Genomic DNA, 23467 nt, shown 5'->3' with positions numbered 1-23467 from the left:
TGCAAGATGCTTCCTTTCAGCGCCGGCGGGGTGCGCACTGGTAGAATGGTTAGCGCAGTGCGAAACCGTGGAACTGATAGACTGACCATGCAATGAGCGCACAGCTGATCCTTTTGGTCGACGAAGTTGTAATTTGATGGGTGACCTGCCTGCTGCCAGTTTGGGCATGGATATTTGTTGTAGCCACCACCTGTCGCGCCGGTAGGTCTGCCACCAGTAGACGACTGTGGCATTTGGTTTGAACAAGACGACATGATGAAGCTGGAGAGAGGATGAAGAGACGATTGGAAGTAGGTGTCGAATCTCGATATCTTGCAAGATGAAGGTCTGGAAAAATGATGGCTGTTCTGTAGTTATATATTTCGTATCGAAGATACTGCGCGCTTTATAGTTACACAAGATATTTTTCTCCATCGAGTCTTGCTATGCGGTTTCCGCGCCTCAATCAAAGATCACTAGACAGAGCAACGGTAGCTAGGTAATTTTCGCCCCTACCGAGAGCAGTCACATTGCATTGATGTTCGGGCCCGGGAAGTGGCCGTCAGGCAGTCTTGTCAGAACAGCGAATACGCCACACGGCACCACGAGCGCCTCACCACAACGGAGCGTCGGAAGGAAACCACCTCAACTGTGCCTCCGCCACACTAGTCTGCAACTCCCGGAGCCGCTCTGACAACATAATTTCTCCCGCAACACCTATCGTGCGATGCCTATTCCGCTCTGCCCTTCAATTCGGCTGTGCCGAGCCGGCCCTTTTGGCAAGCGCCGCACACACCGATTACATATTGCAACAACACCGGACAACCTGAGGCATCGGATTTTGGGTCCACTCCAACAGCCCTACCAGCCAAAAAAGCTTACGTATTCCGCTCCGAGTATCATCGAGTGTCTTACATCGGACCCACACATATAGCCTCCCCTGGAAGCAACAGTGCTACCTGTCAAGTGCTTGCAATCCAACATGGCGCTAAGGGTGAGTGAATTGGCTTCCTCCGAGCTATGGATTCTTGTATAGACCGCTGATCAATACCGCTACATCACAAGATGCTCAACCGATACCAGGCATCAGCCCGAACTCTCCTTGACCGGCACGTCATTTTATCCGCATCCATCCAATGACTCTGCATAGGGTCTATTACCCATACACAACATGCCATACGGCCCGATGGCTGTTGAATGAGACATACATACCAGCTTCCCGGGTAGAGCTGAGGGGACCTGCCGCGCTGTCGGACATGAGGCCGGTCGGTTTTTTGGTATCATACGACTACCCTCAACAAGTACCTACACCGAGAGACCAGCCAGGCACCCGAGGGCAGTGCAAGGGCACAAAGGTATCAAGGTCTCACTGGTACTGCCTTAGGCAGCTTCCGAGAAGACTGAGTTGCCGAGACTTCAGGGTCGTGTGAGCGCTGGCTCCCGTGTCGGAAGCAACAGATACTACAACCACGTATCTTTTACAAAGCCCAGGGTAACGTATCATCGTGCTTTCCATGGTAGTTGATGATAGAGTCTGTATAGCTCAGAGCTTGTATTGTAGGATGCAAGACTTACGTCTGGGTTTGGGGACAACGCTAGAGCACAGGCTTCTCGGAGCAAGCTCCTAAGCTGTCGACGCCAGACTCCGATCATACAAATCGAAGAAGGGATCAAACTGCCTGTTTGGTCTTCGCAAGGCAGAATCATGCCCTCGAGTACTCTAATGGCGCACTCTGGAGCCAGTGAGAACGTTACTCGCACCGGGTGACTTCAGCGCTCCAAGCCGCCATACCGACCCGATGACTGACGCCACGACCGAACTGACGAAGGAATATATCATCCAGCTGATATCTTCGGAGGGAATTCAAGCAGAGGATTCTAAGTTTTTGGCTTCGTTTCGTTCTGTTTCCTCAGGCTGCATCCAACGCATAAACGCGCTTCAAACTTCCTCCTCCACAACCGTGCCGCACGGCTCGCTCGATACGACAACGGCGACCTTCAGCCACGAACTTGGCTGATCGGGATAAATGCTATCGATAAGCAGCGTATTTGTCATTGTAGAAGAGGAAGCATACCTTGGATGGCAGGGATGAGTGGTTGACGGTGACAATTGGGAGACGAGTGGGCATAATACCCCAGCGATTGGCAACACAGCTAGGAGGCTATAAGAGGGGGACATGGGAGTGAACAGTGGCAAAAGCTACTTTGCCGCTGGCGATAGGCACAAGCCGTCTTCTCGAGGCTGCACCTTTCCTCTGGTCAGCATGCTCGGCGTTGCCGACTCCAGACCACACCCTACGCGTCTTGGCAAAGGCTTCCTCGGAAATTTAACTCACGAACGCTTCCTTTGGAGTACGGCGCAGTACCAATCACGATCACCGTGCAAAAGTTATCGTCATTGTGCAAAAGCAAACAATGCGTTATCGTCTATAAGCAATGACTACCATTGGGCAGACTACGTCTCGGCAACGCCTCCGTATGCTAGAGGGGTAACTAGGATACTCTATAAGCGCTTGAAGCACCGCAAATGGTTGTTACGAAACCTCAATTAGGTTCGAGGAAGGGTGAAAGGATGCGGGGAACCAAAGTATACTCCAGAGGCACTGCCTCACTGCATGGGGCCAAAACCGATACTGACATGTTGACAGTCGTAGGCAACAATGAGCTTCTATGGAATATGATAGGCGTTGAAAGATCCAGTAAGCCACAATCTATACAAGGGGCGGTAGTGATGAGAGTGTGATCAACCGGTTGGCAAAGACCGGTGCGTTATCATACGTGATAGGCCACCGTCTGTTCAGCACCCCCCAGCATGACTTCCCCCTCTACGCATCAAATCTCCAACATGACTCCACCGCCTTCTTCAGCATCGAAGAACTCATCTTCCTCGTCTGATTCGTCCTCCTCGGCTGCCGTCATTGGTACAACAGCAACACCTCCATCTTCCTCGTCTTCTTCATCTTCCTCTTCTTCATCCTCTGCTGCCTTCGTTGGCACAGAATCAGCAGCTGCGCCTTCAAGTAGCGCGATAACCTTCCAGGCAGCGATAGTCTCAGTCTGCAACCTCTTGACTCCCTCGACCACACCTCCCACATCCTTCCCGCCAATTCTCACCTGTACCCTATACCCCTTCTCCGGGCTACTCGCTCCTTTACCAGACTTGCCTTGGTCGCTCGTGACCCGGACGTACTTGATACCCTTATCCGCCGCAAGCGTGTTGATCCGCTCTTTCGGATGCCAGCAGTCCACACCATCCCGAAGAATGCGCTCGAGACATGGCAGGATACCCAGACGACGGACAAACTCCTCGCACACGGGGATGGAGCCCTGAGAATCGATGTAGAGGGCGCCGATCACGCTCTCAACTATATCAGAGAGAAACTTGGGTGGGTCAGTGAGCGAGAGCGCATGCCACGGGAAGCGGTTGTCGTGCGCTAGAGCTGTAGCGATCGCATGACGTGCCTCGTTATGTTGTTGCAGGGCTGCAGTCCGCCCGGCGATGAGCTCTGGGCTTGAAGATCGAAGGAACTGCCACAGAGCTCTATGATGCACTTCTGGCTGGAAGGTGGACTTGTTGGTCAACTCTTCCGCTACCGTAGTCTCGAACATACAGTAAGTCAAGAACGCCGCGTTTACCATTGCTGTTCGGACGCCATGCATCTTCCAATGCGGCAGCCTCGACTCATGAGCGTAGAGCCTCTTCGAGATGATGTAGTCGAGCACTGCGTCTCCTAGAAACTCAAAACGCTCGTACGAGCAGTGCACGTTTGGGCCGCGGAACGTAGAGTGGGTGAGAGATTCTAGTAGGAGGTCCTTCTTGTTGAACGTGTGACCAAGTAGCTTCTCCACCAGGGCCAAGTTTGTTACTGTGTCTTGAGAGGGGGCCGCGTTGTAGAGTATCTCGTTCGCTTCCGGGATAGGCGTCCATTTCTCTAGCGGTAGGAGAGCTTGCACACATGCGAACGCTTTGGGGAAGCCACCGACCAGATACGAAGCGCCAATGAGCGACTCTATGACGTCGGCGATGAGCTTCGATGACTTCTCTTGCTTAGTCGGCGGCGCGCTATCAGCGAGTGTATCACTAATGTATCGCGGCTTCCACTTTGCGCCGGTGAAGTTCTTGTAGAAGATGAACTTGTCTAAGCCCGCAGCAAGTGTAGCTCGTGCCAGGTAGCCGTTACTGACAAGCTTGCCTTTCTTCCCAGTGAGAATACCTTCGGGCATGATGAGATTTGCAGCCATCAGATGAAGCGAAGCGACGAACTTCAAAATACAGTCGCCAAGGAATTCCATCCTCTGGTAGTTGTCGCGCTTGTCAACCGCGGATGAAGTAAGTGCTGTGATGATGACTGGAAGGTCCGATGCCTCGAATCCAGCTGGCTGGAGAATCGTCGTTCGAAGTGTATCCGCGATCATGTATACCTCAAGCTTGTGCAGGATCGATGGTAACAACAAGCCCAGAATGGCGTATCTAGTCGGAAGAGCTTCAACAAGACATGATGAAGCTAGTAGACTCTCTACTTTGGTATACGCTTCGCTCTTGTTTGCGTTCTCAAATACCGCATGTAAAAAGTCTCGACGTTTGGGCAAACGCACAACTTGTATCAGGGTTTCGTCAATGCCTGTCAGGTCTGGGGACTCTGGAAGCTCGATAGACATGGGCATGAACTTCCGGAGGTCTCCTTGCAAGGAAGTCAGACCCCAGTTCGATATGTCCAGGTTTCCTTGAGCCAGAATTTTGGATGCTGGGCGCTGGCCTTCCGTTGTCGCATTCCATTCGTAGAGCTCGTTCTCTGTCATCATATATCCCGATGAGTCGCATGGAGCAAGTAGACAGAGAAAGTCGTCGACCCCTTTGATGATGTGTGCTCCGAAAACCGAGCGCAAAATCTTCCACGTGATGGAGCGTAACAGATCAATGTCGATGTCGACCAAAGATGCACCGTAAAGAGCGGAGGTTGTAGCAGTGTACTGCTTCGATTCGTTCCAGTGCAGTAAGATATTAGAAATCTCATGCATGGGAGCTGGTGTTAGTAGTATCATGCGCATCGGTTCCTCCCCTGGCGTCTTCACCTCAAGCAAGGTGCGGTACCATAAGTCAGGTTCGCATTCATGAGATTGCGCAACCACCGCCCACGGATCGAGAGTTTGAGAAACAGGTACAAGGGATGGGCGATCGTCTGGAATCTGGTATTGGGCCGCGTTGTCGTCTCCCTCTTCTTGGACGGGGAGTAGATTCTCGTTTACCAATCCGTGCAGGTAAAGAGCCTTATATGCCTCAAAGGCGGCGTCTTTCTGAGCCATTCGCTCGGTGCTCCACGACTGCAGACTCTTAGCTTTCCTTACAGTAGGGTCGACAGAAATTGGTAGCGTAATAGTAGCAGTGATCCGCCCCAGGGTGTTGGTAAAGTCGATTTCAGGTCGCGTGTCGACGTAGGCGTTGCCCCCTAAACGCGCGCAGAAGTGGTAGAGATGTTGAGCCGCGTTATCCAGAGTCAGCAATGCACTAGTGTCTCCAGTAAGTGAAGGCCGATTGGGCAAGGTACGAAAGCAAACGCTGCTAGTAAAGGCTTCTCACTCACCCGGTACTTGGGACACTGAAGTAGCGCTCACCCACCTCGTCCTTCTGTTCTGCCTCCTGAGCCACCTGAACTTTGCGCTTATCGTCTTCATACGCTCTCCTCATCTCAGCTTCAAGCCCTTGCCACGATGTTAAAGATCGTGTTTCGCCAGTATCTGGGACGAGAATGAAGTAACGCGACTCTTGTCGCCTCGCTCTTCCGCGTCGCTGAACAAAGCTTTTCAGATTCTTGGGTCTTTCGAAGCATACCACGAGATGGCAACTAGATACGTCGACGCCTTCTTCAAGAACAGTTGTAGCCAGGACGAGATTAATGACCCCAGCACGGAAGTCGTCAAGCGTGGTTTGTTGGTTGGCTGGTTCTGCCAGGGCGCATACGTTTGTTTTGCGCTTGCTTGTCTGCGACGTACCGACAAATGTCCCTACCCGCAACAGATCCTTGGTTCGTGGGTGGCATGCTAAAATTTCAGCAATTGATGCTACCCAGACTCGCTGTTCAATGAATACAAGACCGGTAAAGCCTGGGGTGCCATTGGCTTCAGCGACCAGAGTGTCGATAAGCTTTTCAACTTTGTGGGACATCTTCTCGATGATGGTAGCAGGTGAAGGTGCAGGATTCTGAAGGGGAAGGCCTTGGAATATGCTCAGGAGATGTTGTCGCTCATTGGTGGTCAAATCCAGTAGTTGTTGATCCGAGCCGCAAGTTGTCTTTTCGAATTTGCCAATGCATTGGTGTACGTAGTACTCCATTGCCGAGATTCCGAGCTCGTCTGCCATGGCTTCAGCTTTAGACACCAGCTGTTTCAACTGGTCGAGGCAATAAGTCTTATTGCTATTCCACAGTTTGTTCAGCTGGCGAGAGACATCGAAGCCATGCTTTTGTTGGTCCAATAATGCGACGACGTACGGATCCTTTGCAAGATCATATGTGCGTAATGCATGCTGCAACGCGATAAGTAGTTGAGAATGCTGTTGCCCTGGAACGTTTAACGAGTAGTTGACCTGAAGTAACTCCGGTCTGTGAACATGCCGTATGAGTTCGGACCTATGAAGCTTTGGTGTCCTTACGGTGGCGTGCAGGTTCCGCTCTATCTCCCTACAAAGATCAGAATAGTACCCGCGTCCAAACAAGCCAAACTTACTGGAGACCCTGCTCGGTGGCTGCTGCTTTCATAACAGGGCTTGCACTCAGCCCAAGAACTTTGGGCAGCGACTTGCCACCATTATCCAATTGAGGCATATAGAAATTGGACATGATCAGATTTGCTGGGTGCTTCAAAGTACAGTGATGCGCTGCAGAATGTTAGCGGGGCCTTCTCTTGTCAACGCAACAGACTGGCCTTCGTCAAAAATCAACAAAGCCAGCTTGCTCAGCTTAACAAATCCGTGTGTGAGTGCGTCAAGCAATACCCTGCAAACGTATCAGCAGGCGCGTGTGGCTTCTCTTGCGCCCATGCTGTGGACTTACTGGTGTGTTGAAATTACGATGCGGATGTGATCCAAAACGCTGTCCCACTGCGCCTGAGTGGTCCAGAGATCAACGTCATCTCTTCCGCAAAGCAATTGGTATCCGAGTCCAGGTAAATGAGACTGGAAGACCTCATGTTGCTGCTCGCATAGTGTAACTGTGGGTGCTAGAAACCAGACGATCTAAAATGCGTCCCGAATTCGGTGAGATGAAGTTTAGTGTGGGGACTTAGCGGCAGGTATCCGTACCTTGTCGGGCTCGCACGTCTCCAACTCCGCTCGTGTCCGTTCGATGGCTCTGCAAACTTGTCAGTAAAATTCTCTCATAGCGAAATTCTTCTCCCTACATGTGCGTCTTTCCTGAGCCTGTGTCCATGACCACAATGACGTTGCCGTTCATGCTCTCTTCCACCATCTCAGCCTGATAACCTCGCAGTTGGAACGCCTCACTGGGCACAGCAGGAGGGGCTTCAGCATCGTTATCATCTTGCATTGGCGAATCCATTTGTAAATCGAGATGATGCGACACAAGTTAAAAAGCGTTGAAAGTCACCAACTTGGTGTTGGGTCTCAGTGCTCAAAGGCGACAGGGTGCTAGCTTGGCCGTGTTCTGACCGCGGACAATCGAAATGCAGAACCCCTCACGTACTTCTATCTGCTCTCGTTGTTGCACAACAACCCAATTGGGTTTGTCGCGTCACTGTCTACGAACCAATGGGATCAAGTATTAGGCATTTCAAGACATCATTTTCGTATATGCTACATAAGTCGCTTCATGCCCTTAGCACCAAGTCCATCTGTACCGACTCGGAGCAGGATGGTGCTGTGTCATAACCTTCTACCTCTACAAGTTGGTGAGGTAGTCCTCAACTTCGGACGGGCTCAACTTCCTGAATCGCGGTCCGACGGCTCCCTCGACACCCTCAGTACCAAGCAGCCTCTCCTCTGGCGGTCCGACAATGCCAATCTCAACGGTCTCGCCGTTCATCTCTCCTTCTATGGTCTCCTTGAGGGTGAGCAGGGCGATATGGATGGCGTCTTCGAGCTCGAGACCGTCGGTGTAGCGCTTCTCCAAGAAGGTCTTGGCGCTTGTCGCGCTCTTTCCTATGGCCGTAGCCTTCCAAGGGAAATAACTGCCGCTGGGGTCGACCTGGTAGAGACTTGGTCCGCCCTTGAGGATTCCACCAGTCTTTCCGCTGACCTTCTTCTTCTCTTCGCTCGTCTGCTCTTCGCTCTTGCCTTCGGCCTCAGGTTCGATACCATCGTCCCATCCAGCAATCAGCAGACTGACACCGTACGGCCTGACACCTCCAGACTGTGTAGCCTCCTGCATCACTCGCGCCACATCCTGTACTAATATCCTTGTGGGTGGGTATTCGTTGTAGACGCGCTTGTAGCCGGTATGTGAGACCTTGCGAGCCTTGTCGACGAGAACGCGGTAGTCAGGACCCATGCCCGAGTAGACCATACCGATGTTGGGTGTTATGAGACTGATCTTCGATGACGATTGCGAGTCGATGAGCGGCGATGACGATTTCTTCTCGGTAGCGAGGACAATGCCGTTGGTGGCTGCGAGCTCTAGTCAGCGCTGTTGGGGGGCTAATGAACGATATAACGCACCCTTGATTCCTAGTGAGGTAACACCCTGGTTGACGGCGTTCAAGGCATACTCTGTTCAGGTATTAGATGCTGTCTGCTACAAGAAGGCGGGAATCGTCATATCCCTGGGCCGCGTACCGATTTGTACCAGCTTTCCGCTACATGAATGTTAGCAAACATGTCGTGCGTAATCGATAGCGCAGTGTTTACCTGGGGGAGAAAGTGGTCAGGGAGAAGGAGTATCGGTCCGCCATGACGGTTGCTTGACAAAATCTAGAGGCGGTATATAGGAAGGGGCGTAGTCGGCGGCGGGAGGACGTTCAGTGGGGTTGGTAGACGACGCGGGTACTGGAGGCGATCTGCTAGAGCTCCAGGCTACCCAGAGCTTCGTCGCCGGAAGCGCCAAGACCGGCGCTCGGCGTAACCACAGTTCCGGTTTGTCTGAGGAAGCTGCAACCCCGAATTCTTTGAGCTTCCAGAACTGCTCCTCTGCATCACCACCCCGTTTACAACATCCTGCCACCGTGGCCCTAGTGTCATACCGCCCAAGGAGGCGGTGTCGGAACATGATCCGCACTACCGAGACACTTAAGTTGGCGAATGTCTTCCCCGCGGCTTCCTGATTGATCACTTCGTCATCTCATGCCTACCCACATGCTATATTACTGGTAAGAGCTGCATTAACCTCCGCCTTGTACCTTTACAGTTTCACACCCCGCCATGTCTTCTTCGTCTGGATATCAGGCCATGCCAGGCTGGTACTGGCCTGATGACGCGCCCAAGACAGAACCCGCCCACGCGACATCCTCCTCCACAGGTTCCACATCGCAACCGCCACCTTCAGCGACCTCCAATACTAGCGACAACTCTTCATCGCAGTCGCACAGCTCGAGACGTACCCACTGGCCGCCCAGACAATGCAGAATCTGCCTCGAGACAGTTCAGCCGACATTCAATGTTCCCTCACAAAGCCTTCCTGGTTTCCTACAGTCGTCCAACGTTGTGTACGAAGATGAAAGTGGCCGTTTGATCCGCCCATGCATGTGTAAGGGATCATCCAAGTATGTTCATGAGGCTTGTTTGCAAGCTTGGAGGCATGCAGACCCTGGCTATGGGCGTAGGAACTATTGGCAGTGTCCCACTTGTGGCTTCAAGTACCGACTTGCGCGTTTAGGAGTTGGGCGTTTCATAGGCAGCACTGGTATGTATTCCATTTGACTTTAAAAGAGCAGTGCTAACATGGACTATAGCTGCTCAGGTTGGTTTGACTGCCATTATATTGATATCCATCGTGTTCATCCTCGGCTTCGTTGCAGATCCTATCATCAACCTGTATCTGGACCCATGGAGCCTTTTCTCCCCCTTTTCCTCGTCGGAATCTGACTACGCTTATTACTACGAGGATGAGTCGGCCACTTGGTACGAGCACTTTGCGAAAGGCTTCGCTAGCATGGGTGTGCTTGGTTTCTTGAAAGTCCTCATCGCCAGCCCACTATCTTACTTCAGGATTGGAGGCGGTCGAGGTCGAACGACCGGTCGAGACAGATATGAGCAGGTCAGCTGGATCATCATCCTCATCGGTGTTGGCACATTTCTAGCGGTACGTGGAAAGCGATGAACATTATTGTGCAAATGCTGACAATGACCAGGCAGTATACAAAGGAGTCCGTGTATGGAGTCGCCGAACGCTTGAGAAAGCTGGCGAGCGTGTCATGGATGTCCAAGGTGACAATGATGACGATGACGAATAGCCATGACTGTAATGCATGCAGTCGCTTTTCGGTTTTCCTCCACTCAATGCTTGGTTCTACACTTTCCAAATTCCGCACTTTCTTAAATTGCCACAAGTTATTCCTCAATACTGTGTCGATTAGTCTACGTGCGAAGATCGAACCAGCCCACGACCTCCATATCGACATTGCGCGTTTTGTGCTCGTCGGCTTTGTGGAACGTGGAGCTACCTGCCATTGGCACTCATTTCGTCTACCTTGCCTGCTCCTGGAGCATCCTCTCTGTGGCTTGAACGAAAACAGGCCTTTGGCACATCTTATCAAAACTTGTAATGAATTAATTCTTGGGAATCACAAATGAAATCGCGCGCCCCCTTCATCACTTGCTAGTGACGCTGCCATCTATGAATCCCAAATAACGCCATGGGGTATGTACCTCAGCTAAGATATGCTGCGAAGCCTGCCCGTCTATAATGGCATTGCTCTGCGATACCATACGCCCAAACCAAACCGAACCCAACTGTACCAATCCGATCCAACCGTGAACAAACGAGAAAAAGTACAATACAATATATAGGCCCAGGGTATCAATGTAGAATATTAAAAGCCACCTCTTCTCTCTCTCTTTTTCTTTCACCTAGTGATCGCCCAAACCGGGCTTACCACCCTTCATAAAGACACGCTTGGTCGCACCAACCTTGCCTAAATCACCAAATTCTGTCTTCTTTCCCCCTACAGCGCTGCCAGGGCGACTGTCACTCCTACTGTCGGTGCGCTCGAAATTTGGATGGCTTGAGGTAATGACGTTGCTGCTCACGGTGCGAGCCTGCTTCATCATGCCCTCAATCCACTCCAGCTTCTCGCCGCTGAGATCCAATTTCTTGGCTGATGGGCCCGCCATTCCGACTTCCCTACCCTGCCAGGAACTGCGAGACGAAGTTGTCGAGGGTATCGTCGGGTCTTCAGTAGTGGCACTTGGTGTCCCAGAAATAAAGCTGGGCATCGGCGGTGGCGCTTCGTCGCTTGTAAAGGCTAGACCAGATGACTTGACGGGTGTGGTGGATGGGCTGGCCAGAGGAAAGCCAACGCTGATGCGTCTTTCTATCTTACTCGCCCTGCTGTCAGGTCTCGTCGGCGAACTATCGGGGTTCTTCACCTCCAGACCCAGTACCTCGAATTTGCCTTCGCTTGCTGTCCTGCGGCCGTGGTGCTCGGCGTACTGGCGCAGGTACTCGCCTAGGTCAGACCAACCACCGCCGACACGCACCATGACACGCTCGCCATTCTCGCCAACGCGGCGGATGAACAGCTTGATCGGCTGTTCTTTGCCAGGTTGTGTGAGATGATACAGCTTGATGTCGTTGTCGCCTCTCGCAGCTGCAGCCGACCTCCGTCCTGAAGCAGCGTTGTTCAACTCGAATTCTGTCTTTGCAGGGGACAGTGTGAGCTCAGGCGACTTGAGGCCGCTGACTGAGCGAGCTGCGCGTAGATATCCACGACTACTTTTCGCGAGAAGGCCACGCGCCGACTTGACTTCGGGCGCATCGGGGCCTGGGCCTGACCTAAGCCTAATGTGGGCGGGGATAGTCGTGAGGATGTCGGAGATCTTTCGCTCAAGTTCTTCAGCGCTGTTGTTAGCTTTCTGAGCAAAGTGCGTCGGTGGCCATGGAGCGCTTGATGTGTCATCAGCAGTGGTAGTGGTCTTGACTGGCCGACGCTTCGCCATGGCTGCATTCAGTTCAGGACGTGGCGCTCTCATAGAACGGTTGGTGGCGTTTCGGACTGAAGGAGACTCCTCGATGGTACTAGGTGGGCTTGAATCAGGCGACATATCTGTGGACAGCGAACTAAGACTGCCTCTCCATGATCGCGGCGTTTGAGGAGGCTCCATAACGGGGCTGTCCTGTCCATCGTTCTTTGTAATCGTGGGATTGCCGAAAAGCGTCAGAGGTTTGGGCCTGCCTTGTAAAGAGGCTTGGGATGAATGACCGTCAGTCTCTGTATGGATGGCGACTTCTTTGGGGCCTTCATCGAGATCGTACTGTACAACAGTGTCGCCTTCTTCGAACTCCGAGTCTTCGTCAACAGATTCCGGTCCTGGTTCGAAGCTCATCTTCTCTAGATGTGTGGTCGCAGTAGGGGACTTCGATGGTGACGCGAAACCTTGTGCCAGCCCGTGTTCGGTAACATCGGTCTCACCCGAGACTTGTCGTGCGTTGCTGGAGCCGATGGAGGTATGAAGTGTTGAGTTGCTGCTGCTCGATGCGTTCATGGCATAGTCTCCAGAGAAGATCCCACGCTGGGGCGCACTGAAGTAGTCATCCTGCATAGCGTTGTGGTGGCTGCTCTGCGAAGCAAGCTTCGGTGGTGGCGATTGGAGTGTAGATGCGACAGAGTCGATTCGAGCATTGAGAGCATCCAATCTGGACGTAGTAGCGGATTGCACAGCCGCAGTGGGTGCGACAATGGACACATCGTTACCAGCATTGGCTGATGAGGATGCTGTTGTCAATACCCGCTCGCCGCTTGTATGTGCAGTCGTACCCGCATCGACCTCTGGTTGTAGCGCAGGTTCAGGGGCGCCCTTCTCGGTAGTGTTAAAACCTTCCGCCCGTCTCCGAACCTCGAGATCGATTATCCTCCTTCTTGATTCGTGTTTCCATTGCCCATAGTCATCTTCTGTAGTTTCAAAGACGTCTATCCAGTGCTCGGGTAGACTGTCTTCCTGTCCTTCGAGTGTATCGAGCATCTTGTCTAGTTGCCTCCCCAAGTCGCTGACCTTCTGATGAAGCACAAGCGATATGGTGTCTACTGCCTTTTTCCACTGCTCAAATGCAGCGTCGGACGTGTCTGCTGGCGCCTCGATGGCATCCCAGCCTAGCCGCATAGCTTCTTGCGCCGTATCGAGTTCGCTGGTGTAACGCGGGGCTTCGCGGAGGATCGAGACGCGGGCGGTCCACGTGCTTAGGCGGGCTTTGAGCTGGGCGTGGTGCGGTAGGGCGGATAGGAGGGTCTGGGTGATGAGAAAGGAGAAGTCGTCCATGACCTTGTAGTGCTGGCGATTGGCCTCGTAGCCCGCAGAGGACGGCCTCGACCTGCCTGCCGGGTGCATATCCAGCACGTGCTCCTTCAGCTCTTCGACATCAAGCTTCAGCATCTCGTCGGCGATGTCGTCGAGGCGCGCCTCGTGTTGCTCCACCTCGACCGACAGCATCGAACCCCAGTATTCTAATGGCGGCATGACATTGCCCATGTCGGAATCGGCGACGTGCTCCCTGATGCGCAGCTCGATGCTTTTCCTCCTCTGCTCGCGGACCTGGGCGCTGGGCTGCTCGAAGCTGCCCGACCACCCCCATTGCTCAATCTCGGCGCACCATATCTTCAGCCGCTGCGCAGCCTTTGCGACGCGCGATCCCAAGTCTCTCTCGGCGGCGGTGAGAGTCTCGATGCAGGAAAACATTTTGTATTTGTCGCGTGTTGTGTCGAACGGCATCGGCTTTTGTGTGAAGGCGCGGAGGGTCGTCTCGGGCGACAGGTCGCGGAGGCGGGTCTCTTCCGAGCTGCCATACGTTCTGCCTCGTCTGCCGGCGGGTGACATGGCTGGTGATGGGACGCGACGGGGCGTGAGGGGCGGGATCATGCGCATAGGCGACCGAAAGACATCCATGATGGCGGTTGACAAAAGTTGAAAGAGCGACTGGTGACAAGGAAGGTACAAAGGAGACGAGTCTCAGACAGAGAAGGTGCGGCTGGCTTTGTCGCTATCAATGCGACGGTCAGTAAATCGTGTCCTTTGTCTCCTTCCTGTTGCCGCCGTGTTTGCGCTGCCGGCAGCCCAATGTTTATTGACTGACGCAGTCTTCGCCGAACATCTTGCGCCGTGCACTCTTGCATTGGTTCACCCGCCTTTCGATATGACTAAGCCCAAAAGCGTGCTAGCCGTAGATCACTTTCGGACTCGACTCCTGCGCCCTCACCAACATTGCGTGACATCGCATTGAGATGGTACCTTGATGGACCGCAGAAAACATATAAGTGAGATGCTCCGTTCATCATTCCTGAGCTCTAATTCTGTCTCTTCTACGCTGCCAAGTGCATCGCGGAATAAGGACGCGCCCATCACGCGTCTCCGCACTCCCCCGCATTCAACTTCAACCGGCCATCCTCTGCTCTGTGCCGTCTACGCAGAACCATATTATACTTTCCACCACCGTTACTTTTCTTCGGACGGCTTTCGGGTCAGCCTCTGGCGACGTGCACGGAACGGCGGCGTCGGTATGCGCACTTTTCCGATCTGCTATCTGACCGTCAGATTTTGACCGCAGAAGATACGTGCATCGAAGCGGCATCTCTTCCTCATTTTAGAAGCTACCCCACCACCTATATCGTCATTCCTCTCTGCCAAGCACCTTAATGCTCCGCCCCGCGTTCATATCTCTTCGACCTTCCGGAGTGCGTTAGCCAATTGCCTGTATACCTCGCGGTTACGCAGTGCCTGCGTCCAGCTACAGCTACCCGCATGTCGGGATACGATGGCACGAGAGAGCAGGGAACTCGCCAGGTTCAGTAGAAGCAGCTATCCTCGGAATGGAAGCCTTGACGTTATCGTACCGAACGCCGACGGAACTGCCTGCAAGTACTTAAAGTACCATGCAACCTATCGTTGTTCGGTACCCTTCTGTCTCTGTGAAGTGTGCATTTGTCAGTCAATATGAGAACAGCACTTCTAGCGCTCGCTGCCATTGGCGCTCAAGCCTGTCAGCGTGAACGTGCATTCTTCCATCACCCGCATAAGCATGTCAAGAGGCAATCCGTCTTCCCTCCAGCCTTGACGCCCAATGAGGAGATCTTGCTGAACTCGTTCGATTCCGTCTCGATATCGGAATGGTCGTACTACTATAGTATGGCTCTCGGGCTCGATACAAAGTGTATGCTAACAAAATGCAGCTCATGGCCAGCATTTGGCCGGTCAGAACGAGTCAATGGGTATTTGAAGCCTTTCCCGGACCGATCCGACATGCAACTAATCCTTGGCACAGCACAGTGGACAGCTGACAAATGGTCTGAATATGGCTTCACATCAAGGCTCGACGAATACTGTATGAAAGTGTTGATAATCGTTGCGGCAGGCACTAACAAGACGCAGATGTCTTCCTCAACTATCCTGTATCGAACTCGCTACAGCTTACCTATTCCAACGGTAGTACTTACACCCCGACCCTCATGGAAGATGTACTGGAAGAGGACGAGACCACCAGCTATCCCAACAGTGTCCCCGTCTTCCATGGCTACAGCTTCACAGGCAACGCATCTGCAGAATACGTTTACGTCGGAAGAGGCCAGCAGGTCGACTTTGACCGCCTCGAAGCTCTTGGTGTCGAACTTGAGGGCAAGATCGCTCTAGCAAAGTACGGTGGACCATTCCGTGGGCTGAAAGTCAAGAATGCACAAGATCACGGCATGATCGGTGCTGTGATCTTCACCGATCCTGGTGATGACGGCAATATGACTGAAGGTGAGCGTGTTTGACCTCTTTCCAAAACTACCCGTTAACAATTTTCAGCGAAGGGAGTGGCTCCATACCCCTACGGCGGAGCGAGGAACCCTTCAACCGTTCAACGCGGATCTGTCCAGTTCTTGTCTACGTATCCCGGCGACCCAACTACTCCAGGTTACGTCTCCAAGCCAGACTCCCCACGCGCAGATCGCACCGACATCACCCCGCAAATTCCATCACTGCCTATCTCCTGGATCGAGGCTCAACCGCTTCTCCAAGCCCTCAACGGCTTTGGAACCAACGGCACCGAGGTCAACAGGACGCGGTGGGTTGGTGCTATCCCCGGCGTAGACTACTTCACTGGCGAGGGATCCGGCGCATCGCTTTCAATGAGCAATGTAATGAACGACACCTACGGTACCATCTGGAACGCAGTCGGCATCATCAACGGTACGAACGAAGACGAGGTCGTCATTGTGGGCAACCATCGTGACGCTTGGATTGTTGGCGGTGCCGCCGACCCCAATTCCGGATCCGCTGTACTTATCGAGCTGGCCAAGGCTTTCGGCGCTCTTGCCGAGACAGGCTGGAAACCAATGCGAACCATTGTACTCTGCAGCTGGGACGCCGAAGAGTATGGTCTTGTTGGAAGGTAAGACTAAAATGTTATATGAACGAGTCAGGGTACTGATAAATCATAGTACTGAGTGGATGGAGGAGTACATCCCTTGGCTGAAGAACGCCGCCGTGTCCTACCTCAACATCGACGTCGCTGTCAGTGGACCAATCCCAGACGTTTCAGCAACCCCAGACTTACACGCCATCGCCACCGGCCTGATGAAGAAGGTCGTGTACCCCTACCGCAACGACACCGGTCTCACCATGTACGATGTCTGGTCGCACGAAAGCGGTGAAGTCGGTGTACTCGGCAGTGGTAGTGACTATACCGCTTTCCTCCACCGTGGTATCGCATCCATCGATATGGGTGCTGGCGGAGGTCAGTGACATTTCTGTACAGATTGTATGAGACAGATACTGACTTCATACACCCATCTCTAGGTCCAAACGATCCCGTTTACCCTTACCACAGCAACTACGACTCCTACCACTGGATGGCCACGTTTGGAGATCCTGGCTTCGTCACTCACAAGGCGATGGGCCAGTTCCTCACTCTCCTCTTGTACCACATGGTATCCGACCCCGTCCTGCCCCTCGAGCCAGCAGATTACGTCTCAGAGTTCAACACTTACCTTGAAGCTCTCGAGGCGGACATCAGCAGCAGCAACTTCACCGTTGACCTTACAAACCTCACTGCCGCTATCACTCAATTCGAAACCTCCGCCCAGGAGTTTGTCGATCTGAGAGATCAAGCTGTTGCTGCGAATGACACGGAGCTCATCACTGTGCAGAACCACAAGGCGAGGGACTTCTCCCGGGGCTTCACTTCGCAGGGTGGACTGCCCACCAGAGAGTTCTACCAGCATACTATCTTCGCTCCTGGGCGCGACACAGGATACGCGCCTGTAACGTTCCCGGGTATCACGGAAAGCATCACGTTTGATCAGGATGCGGAGTTGGCGCAGGAGTGGGTGCAGAAGACCAGTGATGCGATTTTGGTGGCTGCTAGTATCCTGAAGACCTAGAAAGTCGATGTAAACGCAATACTGCAATGACGAATTCGGTGGTAGTGGTGGGTGGAGGAGATACCCTAGTAAAGGCCTTGATAAGGAAGAGATGAGTCGTCAGTAGTAGAAAGAATAATGATAATGTATGCTGCAGACTCCAGGCCTCACCTCTCCCTCTACTTCACAACAGCAAGCAAGAACCCATCGTAGGACTTCTCCCCCACCGTCTGCAGCACCACACCATCCAGCCTCTCATCCTTCCCCACATTCTCCACCACCCTCTTCGCCCCCGCAATCCTCGGATCATCTGTCTCTTCCGCTAACTGCCCCTTCCGTACCACATTATCCACAATAACACATGCACCCGCCTCACACATACCCAGCGCTATATCCACATAATTCCAGTTATTCTCGTTATCCGCGTCGATGAAGACGAAGTCGAATTTCGGCCTCTTGCCGTCTCTAACCTGCTGTGCCAGAGCAGGAAGAACGTCCATACCAGGCCCTTCTATGACTTCCACATTGTCTTCCAAACCCGCGGTCTGGATATTCGACCGTGCAACATTGGCGTGGTGCATATCGACTTCGACGCTTATTACTTTTACGTTGGGACTAGATGTTGCGAGCCAGATGGTGCTGTATCCGCCCAATGTGCCTACTTCGAGGATGTTCTTGGAGCGTGCGAGGCGTGCGGTGAGTTGGAGGTATTTGCCTTGGGAGGGCGACACGGCGATGTCTGGCAGGCCGGCTTTCTGGGAGGCGCCGAGGGCGTGTTGGAGGGCGAATGTGGAGGGGGTTGTGCGCGTGGCGGGGTGTAGGTGGCCGAACGAGTAGGTGTCTACGGCTGTCCATCGAGGGTCTTTCTCGTGGGATTGACCTGGCTGCGGCATGGTGGTGATCGTGTCAGAGCTTCAGATGTGATGGAAGTTAGTTGCTGGTTAGTTACGCGCTCTGGAGGCGCGGATTGACGCGTCTTTATAGAGAGATCATGTCGGCGTAGTCGGGCATGCCAGATGTCACTCGTATCTCATAATGCATCTGCCTGAAGAGCATTGAGCAGTCATTGGACAGCATCGAGGAGGGGTGGTGGATGAGCATTCAGCCAGCTCGCAGAAGCTTGCTATGGGGCGATCTGATAAGCACAACTCCGAGCTTCGATCTCCGATATCGCCGAGCACACGCAAGCAGTCCACAAGGCAAGCACGCGAAGCAAGCAACATCAACAGAAGGAAAATAACGATTGTATCATTCAATACGCCTTCGCCATCTCACCTACATACTCATTGATCGCTTTCCGAATATCCACCTTCTTCACAGCCTGCAGGTCCTTCAACCTCGCGTGTGAAGCCTGGTGCGCGAGCCGTCGCGCTTCCGGGGGCAGGGGCGGAAGTCCTTTGTTCACGTCCAGCGATGTGACACGCGTTACGTGCTTCAATGGGCTAGGCCTGTACGGCCGGTGGAAACCATATGGCATGATGTTGGTCGAGTGAGTGCTGCAAGGCCTGGGTCTGCTGAAGCTAGAGTTGTGACTCACTCTTTGGGCCTTGGTGTCGCTAGGCACGCTTTGGCTTGCGCGATGGCTGTTGAGAGTTCGCATGGCGTTGAGGATGTGAGCTGAGGTGGACAGATCTGGTTGGGCATTTGACGCGTCGGCTTGTTCCCTGAACGCAGGATGGCAGTCGTTGGCTGAGATCTGGCTCGCGCCAGAAGCTCGCAACTTGGCATTGGAGAGTTTGGCTTGCAACTTCTGGTCAAACTTCCCCACCAGAGTGGTGTTCATTGTGGAGTGGGATGTTGTTCTGCTGATTCGCTTCCAGAGGCCTACAGAGGATTCCTTAGGACCTGGTGAGTTTGGTCGTGTGTTTTCTTGGAGGCTGTCGTATTTTCTCTTTGGCCTCAGCCAGGATAACATGGTAGGTCTCATCCTGGTCACCTGCATGCCGATCTCCGCTTTCGAAAAGTCGACTGAGTCAGCTGATGAATCGGATGAGAAACATGATCGGGATATCTCATGGTCTTCGCTGGAACGTCGATCATCAGACTGGTCTAGATCTTCGACATCATTCTGTCTGGGTGACTGCTCCGTCGTTCCATCGATCCTCACAGTCTCTAGAGGATTTGAGGGTTGGGGTGGACCGTGGTGGCAGACGTCTATGCCGTTGGACTTAAGAACTTCCGCTCCGCAACTTGGCTCACTGGACTGAACTCTGTCGTTTCCAACGCCGCTCGTTGTTGAAGCATGCCCTTCTTTCCCGAGTGTCGACACGTCCCATTCAACAACTCCCGATCGACGTACGGAAATCCGCCATGTACTGTTGTGCGCGTCCGACTCGCCGACAGCTGTAACCTCCTCTTGCACGAGATCGTTTTCCGGGAGATTGTCGCCATCGGGCACATATCGCGATACAAGCTCTGCAATGTCGTCGAAGCTCAGGTTCTTATTGCGGAGCAGGTAGGAGAACCTGAGCCAATCCAAGTCGTTTGTCGGACCGAGGGTGACCACCATTGGCGTGCGAGGAGCATCAAGATGAAGGTCTTGGAGGTATTCATGTGGCTTCCCTGTTTCCCTACCGGTGCACTTGTCGCTCTTAGACTTCGGCGTGGTGTTCTGATGGACTTCTAAAGCACTATCTTTTCGTCGACGACCTCCGCCACAGGATTCGCAATTCGCCCAGCAGCCAATATCTTCACCATCGCCGCCTCCCCGAAGCGGCCACATGTCGCCGAAAGTATGGACAAACGGCGAAGGCGAAGATGCCGGCGAGTCGACCTTGCGACGACCATCAAGAAACTTCACCACTCTGATAGAGTCATCGTCGTTACCGACAATCTCATTCATCAATGGCCATTGTTCCTCCTCTTCCCCTCCACAACAACTGATGCGTTCCAATTCTTTCAATGCAGCTTCGAACCCTGATCTAGCCTCACTGAGCAATCCTCGATCGGGACGCATCGTCTCTCCTTGGTAGACCGCTACGGATCTCACTCTTTCTCCTTTACCGCTCTCTTGCATCTTGCAATGCTCTTCACGTAACCTGATTGCGCACGGTGGGCACCGTACCAGCGTGTATTTGGGCCAGTCTTTACTCTGTCCCTCGACTTCGTTTGGATCTATGACTGTATGTAAGACTCCCTTCTGGTCAGCTGGCTTTGAGACTTGAACGAACTCGTCAGGATGACCGCAGATATAGGCACGGCGGAAAGCGTATGGATATGCTGGGGGTGCAGCTATGTGAGTCGTTACAAGCTCAGTCTGCACTGCTACTACTAGTGGGTTCTTATCAGCCATGACTCCTGGTAGATAGTGGGGTTTTGCCGCGGTACTACTCGGGAAATAACAAGAGTGAGGAATGACACATACAGTTGGATGTTGGTGTTGCAGTTTGTTGGCCACGCGGTCACTATGTTCGGGGCCGATACAACACGATTGTGCCACCTCAACGACAACGACGCACCGCGCACCACCGTGACATAACAGTCAGTATGAAGAGCGGATTTTGCAAACATTTGAAGATGCAGCGACGTCAGTCGTCTTTGTGAGGCGTCGACGTTACGCCACACATCTCGTTCCGTCGATTTAGCGTCGTTCGGGATCACCGTGACTAGGGCTATGTAAGGGTTGAAAGGCTTTTCATTCAATACTATTGAACCCGCCGTAGCAAAGTTCATTATTACGCTGTAACAGGTAACGCCATATCACCATGTCCATCTTTGTGACGCATCCGTCCCCCGGATATCGGATGTGCAAATGACGCTTCTCCAAAACGACAACGCCGCGCTTGCTAAATGACCAGAAAATTACAAGAAGATCTAGAACCACGCCGTTCTCGATAACAACCTACGCACCGTAGTTTTGTCCCGTACTCACGGCTGCATATCCGGCTGGCGCGTGACCCATATATCCTTGGGGGGCCAGCGGATCGTGGCTTGACATCGGGGGGCTTGTCATCGGCGGAGTAGCGAGCGGCTCCATAGCGTAGCTTTGGGGCCGCGAGTGGTATTCTGTGCTTTGTGCCGTGAGTGGCACCATGTCTTCGGGTCGTGTGCTCCACCGTGCCGTATTGCGCATCTCTTCCAACCCCGCGTCGTGCGGCACATGCCCGTGTGCCGCACCCGTCTCGTGCACGGATCCATGAGGACTATGTCCGTGTCCATGGTGTCCGGGCTCTTCATACTCCAACGCATATGGCTTTCCGCTCTTTTGGAGTTTCCAGTTGCAATAGATTGAGCTTAGCTTGTCGCTGACTAGGATGAGGAAGAGGAATACGACGCAAATTGGTAGGAGCGCAGGTGACTCAATGACGGCATGTAATCTCTCTGTGTCGGCCATGAGAGCCAACATTGCGCCCCCAACGCCGAGGGTAAGACTGCGGGATATGATGGACGTAAAGTCGAAGAGGTCGGCCTTGTGACGGCGAATTAACAAAAGAAATATGATCAGACAGACGAGAAGGAGGCAGAACGACGACCAGAAGTAGAGATAGACGAGCTCGAATCCTTTGAGACCGACCTCGAGGGGACTGTAGTCCTTCAGTTTGTCGACTGGTATCTTCATGCCGAGACCAGTGTATAGGCCGTTGTTGAGAAGGTGAGATACGTTCTTGAGTGCTCCGGGCCAGTCGTCATCTTCCTCGCCCATGTTATACTCTGTGGTGTTTTGCTGAGAGCAGATGTTTGTAGCGTTACCGACACTCCAGATGGCCGACTGAGCTTGATTGTAGAAGCTCTTGGTCTCATACTTGCTGTCGAGCTCGAAATACTCCAAAAGGTACTGCAGCTTGTCCTGCAGTTTTTGACCGTCAAGATGATCCGTTTGGCAGTATTGGAGGATGGAAGTAGTAACTTTCCTGGTATTTTTGGCAACGTAGCGGGCCAGAGCAACTTGCTGCGAGCCTTCCACGACACCGACAATGGCAAGTTGAAAGGGAAAATGTAGCAGTGACCAAATTTGCTGACGAATGGTTCCGTAGTGACCGTGGGGAAAGTTGTCGAAGTACCTGAGTATTGTTAGCTCACTTGCGTCATGTCTTCCATACCTGCATATACTTACAGAGCCCAAATCAACACAAGAACCACGATGATGCACATGATTAAGAAGCATCCCTCGACTTCCAATCCGTGCTTCCCCATCATCCTGCTAACTGTTTTTGTGACACCAATTGCACCCTCGCCAATGACGATGATTGTCAACAAGCTCATGCGCTCCATCAAGTGTGTCTTTTTGAAACTCATCATGCGCCAGAAGCACGATATAGCAACGACTGCGATGGCTTCAAGCACCATGACGACGTACCAAACAAGGTAGACTAGGCGTCTACGATGATCGCCCTCAACCTTGAAGGCGGGTGTCATGCCAGCGAATGCACCCATACCGATCGCGTAGACGGCGAACATAAGAATGATCGGGAGGTAGATCTTGGTATACTTCGCTCTCCAAGTGAAGAAGAGTACCACAAGATACTGGATGGCGAGAAGACCTCGGCTTATGACTAGGGTGTAGCATAGGATACGGAAGTTCTATGGGCTCAGTATACCTTCTGCTCGATGTGGGTAATAAACTTACAGTGTTGTTCCCTTGACCTTTCGCGCTCGCTGGGTTGAACTGGCTTCCAACTAGCGCCAGACCGACAAAGACGATGAATTGAATCGTTTTGCACACGCGCTCATAGAGCGAATCCCGTGCAAACCGTACATCGTGAAGTGTGATCTGGAACCAACACGACCACAATATGCCAAAGAAACCGATGTATGCCAATAGGTAGTCGATGTCGGTAATAGAGTGGTAGGCTGTAAAAGTCGCGAGATTAGCAACGAAGAACAAGTCGAAGAAAAGTTCCACGCTATTCGCTTCGTGCCGTTGAGAGAAGACGAGGTGTTCGTGATCGGCACCAACTAGCGGGGATTCGATAAACGGTGTTGTCTTGTGCAGCCGTCTAAGATGCTTTTCGGCATCAACATCGCGTTTGTGGCCGTGAAAAGTCCAGCCCAT

The 23467-nt window shown here is 52.9% G+C and overlaps 7 protein-coding genes across 7 annotated transcripts; 2 read left to right on the top strand and 5 right to left on the bottom strand.

The window, feature by feature from the left end:
- Positions 1 to 2811: 2811 nt before the first annotated feature.
- On the bottom strand, positions 2812 to 7164 carry J4E88_006119 (uncharacterized protein; the record flags this gene model as incomplete). Its single annotated transcript, XM_049399749.1, is given in 5 exon segments — positions 2812 to 5485; positions 5562 to 6656; positions 6703 to 6833; positions 6845 to 6971; positions 7160 to 7164. 5 exon segments carry the CDS (start codon positions 7162 to 7164, stop codon positions 2812 to 2814), a joined length of 4032 nt encoding a protein of 1343 aa, XP_049254762.1.
- A 707-nt stretch (positions 7165 to 7871) lies between these two features.
- On the bottom strand, positions 7872 to 8880 carry PCA2 (putative proteasome subunit alpha type-2; the record flags this gene model as incomplete). Its single annotated transcript, XM_049399748.1, has 4 exons — positions 7872 to 8596; positions 8648 to 8698; positions 8765 to 8784; positions 8837 to 8880. 4 exons carry the CDS (start codon positions 8878 to 8880, stop codon positions 7872 to 7874), a joined length of 840 nt encoding a protein of 279 aa, XP_049254761.1.
- Positions 8881 to 9737: 857 nt separating this feature from the next.
- Positions 9738 to 10377, top strand: J4E88_006117 (uncharacterized protein; the record flags this gene model as incomplete). The annotated part of the gene is made up of 3 exons (XM_049399747.1): positions 9738 to 9743; positions 9885 to 10226; positions 10276 to 10377. The coding sequence occupies 3 exons, from the start codon at positions 9738 to 9740 to the stop codon at positions 10375 to 10377; spliced, it is 450 nt and encodes a 149-aa protein (XP_049254760.1).
- Positions 10378 to 10993: 616 nt separating this feature from the next.
- On the bottom strand, positions 10994 to 14023 carry J4E88_006116 (uncharacterized protein; the record flags this gene model as incomplete). The annotated part of the gene is made up of 1 exon (XM_049399746.1): positions 10994 to 14023. One exon carries the CDS (start codon positions 14021 to 14023, stop codon positions 10994 to 10996), a length of 3030 nt encoding a protein of 1009 aa, XP_049254759.1.
- Positions 14024 to 15067: 1044 nt separating this feature from the next.
- Positions 15068 to 17496, top strand: J4E88_006115 (uncharacterized protein; the record flags this gene model as incomplete). Its single annotated transcript, XM_049399745.1, has 7 exons — positions 15068 to 15257; positions 15304 to 15342; positions 15396 to 15455; positions 15503 to 15871; positions 15920 to 16505; positions 16555 to 16850; positions 16913 to 17496. 7 exons carry the CDS (start codon positions 15068 to 15070, stop codon positions 17494 to 17496), a joined length of 2124 nt encoding a protein of 707 aa, XP_049254758.1.
- A 158-nt stretch (positions 17497 to 17654) lies between these two features.
- On the bottom strand, positions 17655 to 19984 carry J4E88_006114 (uncharacterized protein; the record flags this gene model as incomplete). The annotated part of the gene is made up of 3 exons (XM_049399744.1): positions 17655 to 18359; positions 19013 to 19543; positions 19775 to 19984. 3 exons carry the CDS (start codon positions 19982 to 19984, stop codon positions 17655 to 17657), a joined length of 1446 nt encoding a protein of 481 aa, XP_049254757.1.
- Positions 19985 to 21316: 1332 nt separating this feature from the next.
- On the bottom strand, positions 21317 to 23467 carry J4E88_006113 (uncharacterized protein; the record flags this gene model as incomplete). The annotated part of the gene is made up of 3 exons (XM_049399743.1): positions 21317 to 22475; positions 22529 to 22995; positions 23042 to 23467. The coding sequence occupies 3 exons, from the start codon at positions 23465 to 23467 to the stop codon at positions 21317 to 21319; spliced, it is 2052 nt and encodes a 683-aa protein (XP_049254756.1).

This window comes from Alternaria novae-zelandiae (assembly GCF_023758075.1).
Source record: "Alternaria novae-zelandiae strain BMP 2774 chromosome Unknown scaffold_11, whole genome shotgun sequence".
NCBI lineage: Eukaryota > Fungi > Ascomycota > Dothideomycetes > Pleosporales > Pleosporaceae > Alternaria > Alternaria novae-zelandiae.
The sequence above is the reverse complement of the archived record's forward strand: the minus strand, read 5'-3'. Positions and strand labels throughout refer to the sequence as shown.